General features: G+C 35.5%; 1 protein-coding gene across 1 annotated transcript; it reads right to left on the reverse strand.

Annotated features, from left to right (window-relative positions):
* Positions 1–583: 583 nt before the first annotated feature.
* LOC126698191 (acetyltransferase At1g77540) lies at positions 584–2,228 on the reverse strand. The gene is made up of 2 exons (XM_050395238.1): positions 1,888–2,228; positions 584–884 (listed from the first exon to the last, which is right to left on the reverse strand). Exons 1-2 carry the CDS (start codon positions 2,161–2,163, stop codon positions 813–815), a joined length of 348 nt encoding a protein of 115 aa, XP_050251195.1. The 5' UTR covers positions 2,164–2,228; the 3' UTR covers positions 584–812.
* Between the last annotated feature and the right edge of the window lie 10,237 nt (positions 2,229–12,465).

Consider the following 12,465-nt stretch of genomic DNA (forward strand, 5'->3'; position numbering starts at 1 on the left):
GCCCCGGTCTGGTTTTTAAAACCATGGTTGTAAATATAAGGGTCCTTCAATACTGAAATTTCTTGTCAGGTAAGTATTGACCTACATGCAAGGAGGAACAATCTAGGCATTGTCTTAGATAGAGACTAAATGACAAAAACATTCAATATTTACCACCAAAAAAAATAAAATAAAATACTAGTTATTGGGTAAAAATCCATATACTTCTAATGATTATAGACTTAAAATTCAAATATAGCTAGATAAGTCATAAGAGTATGCATCATTGGATGTTGAAAACAGCCCTTTTCAGACATTTGTTCGACATTTGTTCAGAAATAAAATGTTCCAAATGTTACTGAAAGTTCTTGCCCCATTGGACTCTTTTTTCTTTTTTTTTTGTCTGGAGGGGGTGGGGGGGTGGGGTTACCTAGACAATTATAGCTCAACACAGTGGCACAATAGATGAAGCCTATCTACTTAACAGAACTGGGTTCTTCTTGAGGGACCTAAACAAGGGATTCCTTCCCTTCATGTAGAGCTAGTATATTTCTCATTCCAAAAAAAAAAAAAAAACGTTTCATCGCTCATCAAAGACATTACCTTGAGCAAGTAAAGATAAATACTTATTAGTCAAATTACAACCACAAGGCATAGATAGAGACGATTACACCATCTGCAGACACAGCTTAGAATATGACGTCTTCAGGCTGCAAATGAAAAAAGAAAAAAACCCATTTAAGATGAGAAGAGCGGAAGCAAAAGAACCTCCACTTAGGTTTTACAAATGTCTTCCTCCATTACAGTATTACTTGCTGATGAGCCTAACTTATTCATATATTGGACTTGAGATCCTCCGAATACAAAAGAGAATTCCAAGTTGGATTCTTTGGAAGAAAAGTGTCCTGCCAGAAAATAAAACATGTGTAAACTCATAGCACAGCCTAGAAAATACCATCCAAGTGAAGACTAGCCAGTAATTCTTGGTGCGAAGGAATTTTGAGAGTAACATAAGCAAATTACCGGGAATCATTTTTTATATATCATGATCAAGGGGTATTATCCAAAATGATCAAGCTTAAAATGAATCAGGAATACTATCAACAACCATGTAGCACAATCAAACAAGTAAATAAGATATCCAATGACAAGTTGACAACATATAAAGGAATATTTTCAATTATCCTGATAATCAAAGATTATGTGGTTTAAAATTGCGTTTGTCAATCCTAAGATTTCAAGTATAGCCACCACCCAAAGACAGCAGTTACAAACTAATCAGGTTCTTCTCTGCACATCTTCATTTGAACAAAATATGAAAAGGAACACATACAACCCCAACCATACAATCTTTAACAACCATAAAGTTTATTCTTCTACATTTTACAATTTCACAAATGAGCCCCACCGAACCACCTTAAAGCCATCTTCTCTTTGATTAAGCACCCATTAGCCTTTGTGCAATGCAATGCTACGAATGAATCATTTATAAATAAAAATTGGATGACACCAAATTGTAGTATGCCAAAAGGATGAACCTAAAATGATAAACAGCTTTTTTATTTCCTCAGTTCAGGGTTTTTGTGGTTTTGCATAGGTTTGTACCATGAATTATAACTGAAACATCAGTATCCCAATCACTATAGAACTAATAAGAGTTATCAGAATCCTTTGGATAAGCAGAATTATACCCAAAATCAAAAGAATACCCTTTTTTTTAATCTCATTATTTTCAATCCTAGAATTATCCAAAAAAAAAAAGAAAAAAAAAGAAGAGAAACCCAGTGAAACCCAACAAATCAATTGCAATTAAACCCAGTGAAACAATCAAATTGAAACCAAGTATTGAAAAAGAAAAACTCAATCACAGAGCAAAAGGGTATTGATAAGGGTCGGTGTGGGACTCACAGAGACGTAAGAACAGGTGGGTATGACTGATAAGGAATGAGATTTGGCGTGGTTGAAGGCAGCAACGCAGAGATGAGAAGCCAAGCCTAAGCCTCTCTTGGAAGATGGTACGAAGGTGTGGACTATGTCCATCACTTTCCCATTATCTCTCATCACGTACTCTATGTACGCTTTCTTGTCTTCAGTCTCGAACCTGTGCTGGGTTTCGTTCCACGCGATTTTTGGAACCTCTGCACCACCGCTTCCTGTTCCCGAAATGGTTGTGCTTGCCATCATCTCTGTTTCTGCGTGTGTTTGGAGTTTTTTTTACGGAACTGTTAATATCCAATACTTATATATGATCATTGCAAATTGCAATACATACTGACAGGATACTGCTCTATAATCTTTTTTTATTTTGAGAAAATGACACTTGTATGCAATGCATGTAACTCGCCTAATCTTTTTTATTTTAAGACAATGACTAATATCACAAAAATTAATTATATAATTGGTTGTAATCTAAAACTATAATTTTATTTAATAAAATAAACATCATTACATATTTTGAAAATCTAATCATTGAATTGCATGTTCTATACGCTCTTAATACAAATATCAAATTTTGTATCAATCAGATATTATTTACTATATAGTCTATAAATTTATATTTTATGCATAATTTTAAACTACAAAATTTTGCAATTTAAGTAACTTATTTATGATATAGCTATTGATCTTTAATTTTCTAGAAATTTTGCAAGTATGGAGGATATAAGAAGAAGATGTAATCTAATTGTGGATTTGTCAAAATTCATCTTCAATAAAAAGATATTGAATAAGGTTATAACCTAAGGTTACAACCTATTTTGTAGCTAAATTTTATCATTTTTTTATTGATAGTTTGAGCCAAGACTACAATTTTGTTTGGAGCCAAATTTTGTCTTTCTTTTTATTTTATTTTTAAGGGTAGTCACTGAAATGTAAGACTTTTGGCTATAATGTCTAATCAATCTTGATATCAGAGTATTAACATTAGCTGTTCTAAAAATGCTAATGTTATCGATTGTTCTAAAAAAATGTCACTTTAATACACCAAGAAGTTACTTTATTATTTTAACATACTATTTTACCATACACCTTATATCACATTTTTTATTTTACCATTACAACACATTGTTGATGCCCATTTTTGACAAAGGGCCCAACAATAGAGAAGATGAGAAAAGGAAAACGGTAAAGGAATAAGCAAACAAGCCCCGTAGGCTGAAATGGCAAGATTGATGGCCAGTAGGCCCACAAGAATAAAAAGAGGTAAAGAAAGAGTAAATGGGCCGAGGAAACCCAAGGAATGGAGTAGTAAGCCTATGGGAATAATAAGAGGTAAAGAGGAAGTAAATGGGCTAGAGAAACCAGGGAAATGAATTAGTAAACTCATTGGGTTGGCTTAAAGGCCAATAAGCCCGAAAAGTAATAAGAGGTAAAGATGTGGTAATTGGGTCGAGAAAGCCCAAAGAATCTAGCAAAAAGCCCATGAAAGTAAAAGAGGTGAAAAAGAAGAAGTAAATGAGCTAAGAAAGCTCGAGGAATGAAGTAGTGAAATGGGCCGGCACAGTAAGAATGTTGGCCAACAAAGCCTAAAAGAGGTAAAGATGTGGAAAATGGGCCAAGGAAGCTCTAAGCAAAAGATTGATGAAGAAATGGGCTGGTACGGCAAGAGCATTAGCCCACAAGCCCACGGGGTAATAAGAAATAAAAAGAGAGATAAAGCTATAGTAGGCATGATGAAGTGATATGGCAGGATTAGCTGTCAAAAGGCCCACGGTCATAGGAAAGGAAAGCATGGGCTCGGTAGGAAGATGAAGGCTTTTGTCCAAGCAACATCCAGTCCAAGAAGGAGTAAAAGGCAGAGAATACAAGCCCAAAAGCCCACGCATCCTTCACGCCACAAAAGATAAACACCAACTAGCACGTACAGTAGAATAAAACAAACACGGAGGCAGCAAAAATGATGTGAAGGTCAGAAAGAAACAAATTCAGACGGAGTGGAGCATGCACAAAGGGCCAAGGCACCACTTACTTGTACCCAACCAATACATGGGAGGTGGGCCACAGGTCAAGGCTTTCAAAGGGTGTGGTTTAGTGGTGAGGAGAAAAAGGGGGTCTATTTTGGGGTTCCCGCTCAAGCTTCTTTGGGAGAGATGTTCTGCTATGATGACATCTCACCCAAAAGAGGTAAGTATAGGTTGGAACCACTTGATACATGCCATAGAGGTAGGTAATGAAGAGGTTTAATCCTTATCCGGATGTGTGAAGTGAAAAACAGAGAGAAGTAAGAAACAAGACAAGTAATTTTGTCTGGGAATGGAGAGTGGTGTAGCCAACACACTCTGAACAATAGTAGTGGCTAAGCAGCCAGCAAGCCAATGGGCAATCTTGGAAGAACACCCATAAGGAGCCAAAAGCAGTTGATAGGCAAAAATGGTAAATCCCACCACGGTAGATAGTATAAAAAGGGGTAGTTGTGAACAGTGAAAGGGAGGAGGAATGGAAGGAAAAAGAAAAAAGAGAGAACGCACAAAAAAACCAGAGGAATACAAGCGGTAGGAATAGATGCATGCATCAATAGACCACATTTTTCTTTTCCTCTTGATAGATCCACTCTCTAAGAGATTGAGAATTGAAACTTAATCCATTTAGGTCCTTTTTTCTAAAGTGCATAACTTCTATGGCAGAAGCCTTCCTTGTGGTTACTCACGTTGGAGATTGATTCCCTTCTTCAATTCGCTTCTGTTGAAAAGCTAAGCCTACTTTTTCCTAGCAAACAAGTTTTCTTTTTGCTATTTATGCTTATTGGGTGATTAGTTTACTGTTTAGTTATTAAGTTGTTTGCTGTAGCGTTATTTCCTTTTGTTGTGTTATTCTACTATAACTTTATTAGTTACCTTCCTTATTGGTGTTAGTCTTATTCATTTTGTTTAGTATTTTAGTTATTCTGTTGTACTGTATTCTTGCTATAACATCTGTAACAGTTATTCCTGCCATGCCCATACCATTTGCCTAGCCCGTGGTGCTCCTGCCAAAATGAGTCTATATTAGGATGGCCTGACTTGCGCACAAGCTAGCCTAAAGTGTAGTCCCATTTAGGCCAGTCCCAGCTCTCTTACCTCAGATCTATGAAACGTAGTGCAGCAGGAGGGATCGAAGCCCAACAACATAAAAAGGCCCACCACACACACTAAAATATCCTTTTAAAAAAACCCACTATTATGTAAAAAAAAAAAACCAGCCACCACCCCACAACCTAACATAACCGCAAAAAATGCAAACCCATCGCCAAAATTAACCCATCCACCACTAGCCACCATAAAACTAACACAAAATCAACCAACCACCAAAAACCCAAAATTAGATCAACCCAAATAACCATTGCCAAACACTTGTACCCATAGCCAAACACCCACACCCACTAGCAAACAACCCATAACCACAAAAACACCAACCACCACCAAGACAAAGGAGTCAAGGGAGGCAGAGAGGTTTAGATCCAAGAAATTAGCAGTGGACTATTTGGTGTTTGGTGGATTAGGAGTGGTGGTGGTAGCAATGGAGCTAAGCAAACAAACAAAGACTAAATCAACACAAAACCTACTTTCAATTCCTTTAAGAAAAATTACTTTATTGTTTACTTTCTCATGATGGGTACATCATAGTCCAAAACCAGAGCTTTATATATATAATTCATTTATATCATTTGGATCTTAGAATTATGAGTGAAGCAAGTTATTGCTTGAGAGAGAGAGAGAGAGAGAGAGAGAGAGAGAGAGAGAGAGAGAGAGAGAGAGAGAGAGAGAGAGAGAGAGAGAGAGAAGTTTGAAAGTGGAAGAAAGTGAGGACAGAGAGAGAAGAGAGGCAAAAAATAAAATAAAAGATGATAATTTTTTTACAACATGCTACAGTGCCTTTAAAAAATTTTAGAATTTTGAAAGTGGAAGAAAGTGAGGACAGAGAGAGAAGAGAGGCAAAAAATAAAATAAAAGATGATAATTTTTTTACAACATGCTATAGTGCCCTTAAAAAATTTTAGAATTTGGCACATCTCATGAAGCATGGATTTTGATGTTTGGTCATTTAGCACTTTTGATGCTAGAACCGTTAGACACTAAAAAGTTACTTTATTATCTATTTTAACGCATTACTTAAAAATATGCCCTATATCTCATCTTCTGTTTTAACATTTAACACTTTAAAATAACTTTAAAAAGACCCTTACAATATATAAAAAAGAAAACGAAAAAAATTGGCACCCACCATCACCAACCACCAAAAAAAAGAAAAAAAAAAAAAAAAAAAAACCCAAAATCACCATATCAAACCCAAAATAAATAAATAAAAATATATACGTTAAGTTCTAAATATTTAGGATTAAATGTTTAGGTTCTAATTTTATGTATGTTGGCAAACCGAGTACAATAACATGTCTAGTATAAGATATTTATGTCTTAGAACAATTTTAGACATTGCTCAAGTTGATATAAGTTAAGATTCAAGAACATACAAACTGTAGAAAGAACAATTCAGAAACTGCTAAGCTCAAACGATTGAGAGACAGGTTCGATTGATCGAACTACGCTTTTTGCAGATTTTAAATCAAGCCCGAAAGCCTGCAAAATGTTTAGGGTTTGAGTCCAACACTGCTAGGTATAAAAGCAAAACCTTAATACACTTTTTCAAGACTTGTGAGTTATTCTTGTGAGATCTGAGAGGTTTTGCAACTTTCTAATTCAACAAGTGTCTATCAGAAAGAAGATCCAAAACACAAGTACGAATGGAGATAAGTTGCTGCAACAAGATCAACTATTGCTGATGATCTAAACTTTTGAATAGGATCTCAAAGTCACAAATAGGAGCATTTGTATGCAACAAATTCATAATAGAAGAGTCTATGGATTTGGAGCTGTGTGTGGTCACATAAATAAGTACTGCAAGAGGTAGCATTAAATTTAGAGTTAAGTCTACTGTAAACACTTTCATTCTATTTAGTGAATTTGTTGCCTTGTGGATTGTTTAGGTTAAATCCTCCCCTGATTTTTTACCTTGAAACTGGATAGTTTCATTGGTTTTCTTAGGCTATCATATCGCTTGTGTTCATTACTTTTTAGCTTTATGTGATATGATTGATATTTGTTTAACCTAGATCTGTTTATTTGAATTAAGTAATTACTTGGCTTTAAATTAGGTTTGTTGATGCTTGTTTTCGCAAATCCGTACCCAAAAGCTCATGAGAAAGAAAGCCCAATAAAAAGCAAGGCTCAAAAGCCCACGCAGAGGAACGCCTAACGAAAAGCAAGGCCCAAAGGCCCGCTGAGAAGACCAAAGAGCAAGAAAGGCCCAAAGAAAACATAAAAGAAATAAAAGCCTAGATGTACGCTTGGGCTAAGAAAGAAATGCAAGGGAAAATGATCTGCAACAAAATACAAATCTGCAACAGAATACAGATTTGCTGCAGAATATAGTTCTTTAACAAAATGGCTTTGGTAGAATAAGGCCAATTAGGTCTAATATCCTTTGATCCAATAAATACTATTTGGCCCACGAAGGCCCAAATCCTTTTGTATAAAAGTATAGGAGTGAAAACGAATATGAAGAAACACGATGAAAAGAAACAAGGAACAACAAAAAGTGTTAGCAGCAGGAATTGAGTGAAGGAAAGAAAAGCCAAACCAAATGAAATGACAAACATAGCAGGAAGCGCATGTAGAAATAAGACAAAGTTAGCAGCAGAAAATGCATGAATGAGAAAGAAAACAAAATCAAACAAAAGACAAAAGAAAACAGGGCAAGCCTAAGAGCCCATACCCTCTTCCACAAAGGATAAACATGGATAGAATAGACACGTAGCAGGACCAAACAAAACCAATCTGCTACAGTAGAAACTGCGTGGAAATGAAAGAAGACAAAAACAAAAGATAGTGGAGCAACCACACAAAGGCCAGAGCACCACCAACTTGTACCTAGCCAATACAAGGGAAGTGGGCCCATGATTAAAGGATTCAGAGGGAGTGGTTTGGTGGTGGGGGGAAAAAGGGTCTATATTTGGTTTCCAGCCTTGGCTTCTTTTGGGAATATATCCTACTGGGGTGGTATCTTACCCAAAAGAGGTAGTAGATGGTTGGGACCATTTGATACATGCCATAGAGGTAGGTGGTGAGATAGCTTGATCCTTATCCATTTAAACTTAGAGGTAGAGGTATACAGCAAAAAAAAAAAAAAAAAAAAAAAAAAAAAAACAAAGGGGGATTTTTTCATGGAATGGGTAGTGGAAGAAAGAGAATGCACTGGGTTCACCTAGTAGTGGTAGTGGTTAGGCAACCAATGGGTTGGTGGGCGATCCTGAAGGGATGCCCACAACCAACCAAAAACAGTTAGTGAAGCCTTAGGGGTATAAGGGAGAAATCCCATGGAATCAACCCACTATAAAGAGGGGGAGTAGACATAGATGAGAGTGGAGGCACCCAGAAAGAGGAAGGACCTAGGGGAAGAAGGTAGTGAAAACTGAGAGAAGAGAGACCCATGGCAAAAATAGTAGTAAAAAAGAAACTGATAAAGAAAGAACGGAGAAAATGAAAAAAGATAGAAAGTGGTAAAAAGAAGAGAGAAAAACACAGCAGAAATAGGGGCATGCATCAATAGACCATCTTTTCCTTCCCTTTCAACAAACCCACTTTTTGAAGTCCTCCAAAAGTAACAGCTAGTAGCCATTTTGGCCTATTTTCCAAAATACACAACTTTGATGGCAAAAGCCTATGACAGGTTTGTTCAAGTTGGAGTTTGGTTTCCTTTTTGGTTCACTTTTTCCATGGAAAGACTCCACACCTGATGTTGGTGGCAAATACATTTGATTTTTGCTCAATAGAACTTATATTTGTTGCATTAGCCATTCTACTGTGGCATCTTTTACTATATCCACTGTATTTATTATTCTGTCGTGGTATTTTCACTTGATGTACTAATTATTTTGCTGTAGCACCTTTTTTATCATATTTATCGTGTTAGTTGTTATACTAGCTAAACTTCTTTTGCTGAAGCTTTTTTAGTTTTCTGTTATGTGTTTTTCTTTTAACACGAACTAATCATTATTCTGCCATATATAGATATGTTATATACTTTATGTTTGTATATATATATATTTGAGAATATAATAACTCATGTAAACTAACATTTGCTTGATGGGTATTTTCTTTGGGGTTTAGAGTTGCTTATGTGCAGGAAGTAGAGAAGTATTTCTGTAGTAGAAAATGAAGAGTAGTTTTTCACGTTACAGAAAAGTGCAGAACACTTTACTGCACAACATAAAGTTTTACTTCACAGCAGAAGGCTTTACTGCACAGCAGAAAGTTAAGGAAAGTTAGTTCCATAGCAGAAGTTGGAAAGATGTTACTTATGCAATAGAGATGGAGAAAAGTCACTCACGCTGCAGAAAAGTACAGAAAACTTTACTACACAGCAGAAAGTTAAGAAAAGTCAGTAGTAAAATAAACCCAGTTTGTAGTGTCATCCTCTAGACTTTGGACTCAATGTTTACACACAAACTGGCAGCGGCAGAATGGGACCTTAAAGCCCATTTTGCAGAAGCATCAACCCCAACTTCCTTCTTAGAAAAAGCCTAGACTAAAAGTTGTCTAATAACATCAAGACACGTGTCTAAGGTACGAGAAACGTAAAAAGAACCCTTAACATTTTGGTGACTTCACTGGAGAGTTCAGATCAAGATGGGGATAATGAGATATTTGTCCCCTGCAAGCATGTTTCCAGATCCTTACCAAAGCAAGACATGTAGATGTTCTTAACCTTCCAAGCTATACACTCAGGGAAGTTTCTAGCCTTCTAACCTTTTAAAGATTCATGATATCATGATTTACTAAAATTTCTATGCTTCAAGAAATATTACCTATAGTAATTTGGTGTGCTAAAACCAAATCTAGTGGAGAACATTTGTTTGGTAAGAACAACTCCAAATTTAATATGACCTTTTTATGGAGTGCCCACCCTTGGTTGAATAAAGGAAAGCCTAAACAATAGTTATTTTGTATCAATAATGATTTAGAAAATCTCTCAAGTTATTAGAGTTTAGCTTGCTACTTACACATACTGAGTTTAATGTAGGAAAAAAAAATTGTTGAAAAAGAAATGTTATCGTATATCAAGACTAGATGAACATTCTATCAGTACCTTGCATGATTTCTATATATTGTCTTCCAATAAGAAAATATAAATCTTGGAATTGCTAGTGAATACTAGCACTTGAAATATGCTCCCACTGTGAAAGGCAATGGTCGTATAGATTGGCTTCAATTTGAGCATGTATTCATACTTATTTAATTCCCAGTTGTTAATTTGGAACATTTGATTTGTATTTTATGAAAAGTTGAATAACAACCTGGAACTTAGTATTGTGGAGATGAATTTTAATATTTGGTGACATGTTGGCTCCTTTCATAAAGAAGAGCAACTATTCATTTGGAATTCCCCAAAAAAAAAATTAATTAAATTATTTGGTTTAATTGGTGATACAAAACAGTAAGGTATTCAAAAGAATCAGAACGTCACAGAAGTATCATGGCAGAATTTTATGGCACGCAACATTACAGCAAAACAGTACCATAGCAGAATTCTATGGCAAAATATCACAACAACGTTACAACAAGACAGTACCGCAACAGAATTCTGTGGTAGAATGTAGCTACATTGAAACAGAACAGTATCATGAGCAAAACGCTACGGTAGAATATTACATCAATACAGTAGCAGAATGTTGTGGTAGAATACCGCAATACCATAGTAGAGTTTAATGGCATTACATCAAAATGCGGTGGCAAAATATCACTACAACACCATAGAGTTCTACAACATAAATATCCTGAGAACTCTACAATAGAAGGCCCTTACAATAGTTGTAATATTTCCCATACACAAAGACTAATAAGGTTAAGACACTTGGGGGTATTCATCAACTTTTCCCTTATTATTCTCTACATTGATAAACTAATCTAGTAATTCTTTCACCAAAAAAAAAAAAAAAAAAGAGTTTAGAGCTGATATACAATTGCAATAAAATGAAATAATTAGGTAGTAAATTTTGTGAGGAAATAGTGCAAACCTTAATTTTTAGCCCAATTTCAAATCCTATTAACACTTACAAATCATTAAACATTAATAATATAAGCAATTTGGTTGAAATTTCCTAGTTCTTATGATTGCAAGAGACTAAGTACCAAAAAAAAAAAATCCTATAGACATATGAGGAATACATTTTAATCATGCACTAAGAAAGCAAAACAACTAATAAAAAGACTACAATATTTCAGTAGAAACCAACAATTGTAAAGATAAATTATTTTAACTCTGAAAGCCACAGTCTTCTCTATTGCCAAATATTTGATGACAGCGATATCAATTAGCAACAATCCAAGTTCACAATATATGACACAAATTATGAAATATAATGTCAATTCCATGTAATTCCCAAAAAGTCCAACTAATCTAGGAGAAGAGAAAGCAGAACCTGTATTGTTTTCCCTCTACAACCATATTCAGGTCACACATAGACATAGTTATATTCTTGCCCCAATCCAACAAGAGGCATTGCTAGATTGGCCCGTGAATTCATTATTGAGGTTGCAAAAATGCAGAATGACCAAAAATTTAAATAACCCAACAAGAAAAAGGAAAAAGAATCGCAATAGAAGTTGAAAACCCTCACTCAATAAGACTAGAATTATAATCCTCCTATGAAAGCTAGTCACAAACCCAAGTATTAGAAAGAATTAAAACAATAAAAAAAAACTATAACACAGTGGCAAACCCATGGATCGGAATTCGTGGTGGAGCTTTATTACTCCGCCGTCACCTGAGCCACAAACATTGACTCTCAAACCCAAAATCGTCTTATTCCTCTCATTCAATGTGATCAAACCCATAACCTCAAACTCTCACTCATCAGAGGCCGAGAGAGGGTTTATAGGGTGGATTGAAAAAAAACACTGCATCCATCGGATGTCCAACAAAGGACCCAGCACCAACCATGACCATCTTCCTCATCATTTTAGTTTTAACTTATGTATTTTCTCATTTGGGTTCTGTCTAGTTTTTTTTTTTTTAATATAAGATAGAATTCTACTCTAACTTAATCTAAGTGTATATGTAAGTAAAGCTCCCTCCTGGAGACTTGAACTTTAGTCCTTGCCCCCCACACTCTACAAGTACTTATACTTGTGGAGTGACCATCGCACTGAGGGTGTGCAGTGATAGTTTTGTCTAGTTTTTGAAACAAGCTAATGGGTTTTTGTTCGGTTATTGATATTTGTGTTTCTATAGATTTTGGGTTTGGTTACTTCTTTGAGAAGAGCATTAGAAATGAAATGGGTCTTAATTTTTGTTTGATATTATAAGCTGTTGTTGTGTGCGGGTGCTTAATATTCATATTTTGGTAAGGTGCTGACATGGCACTATTTCATTGGAGGGCATAAATACTTGGGCTGACACCAAGTCCTAACTGAATTTAAACTCTCTTTGACGTTTAGGTACTGGAGTGGCACC

This window comes from Quercus robur, chromosome 9 (genome assembly GCF_932294415.1).
Source record: "Quercus robur chromosome 9, dhQueRobu3.1, whole genome shotgun sequence".
Classification (NCBI taxonomy): domain Eukaryota; kingdom Viridiplantae; phylum Streptophyta; class Magnoliopsida; order Fagales; family Fagaceae; genus Quercus; species Quercus robur.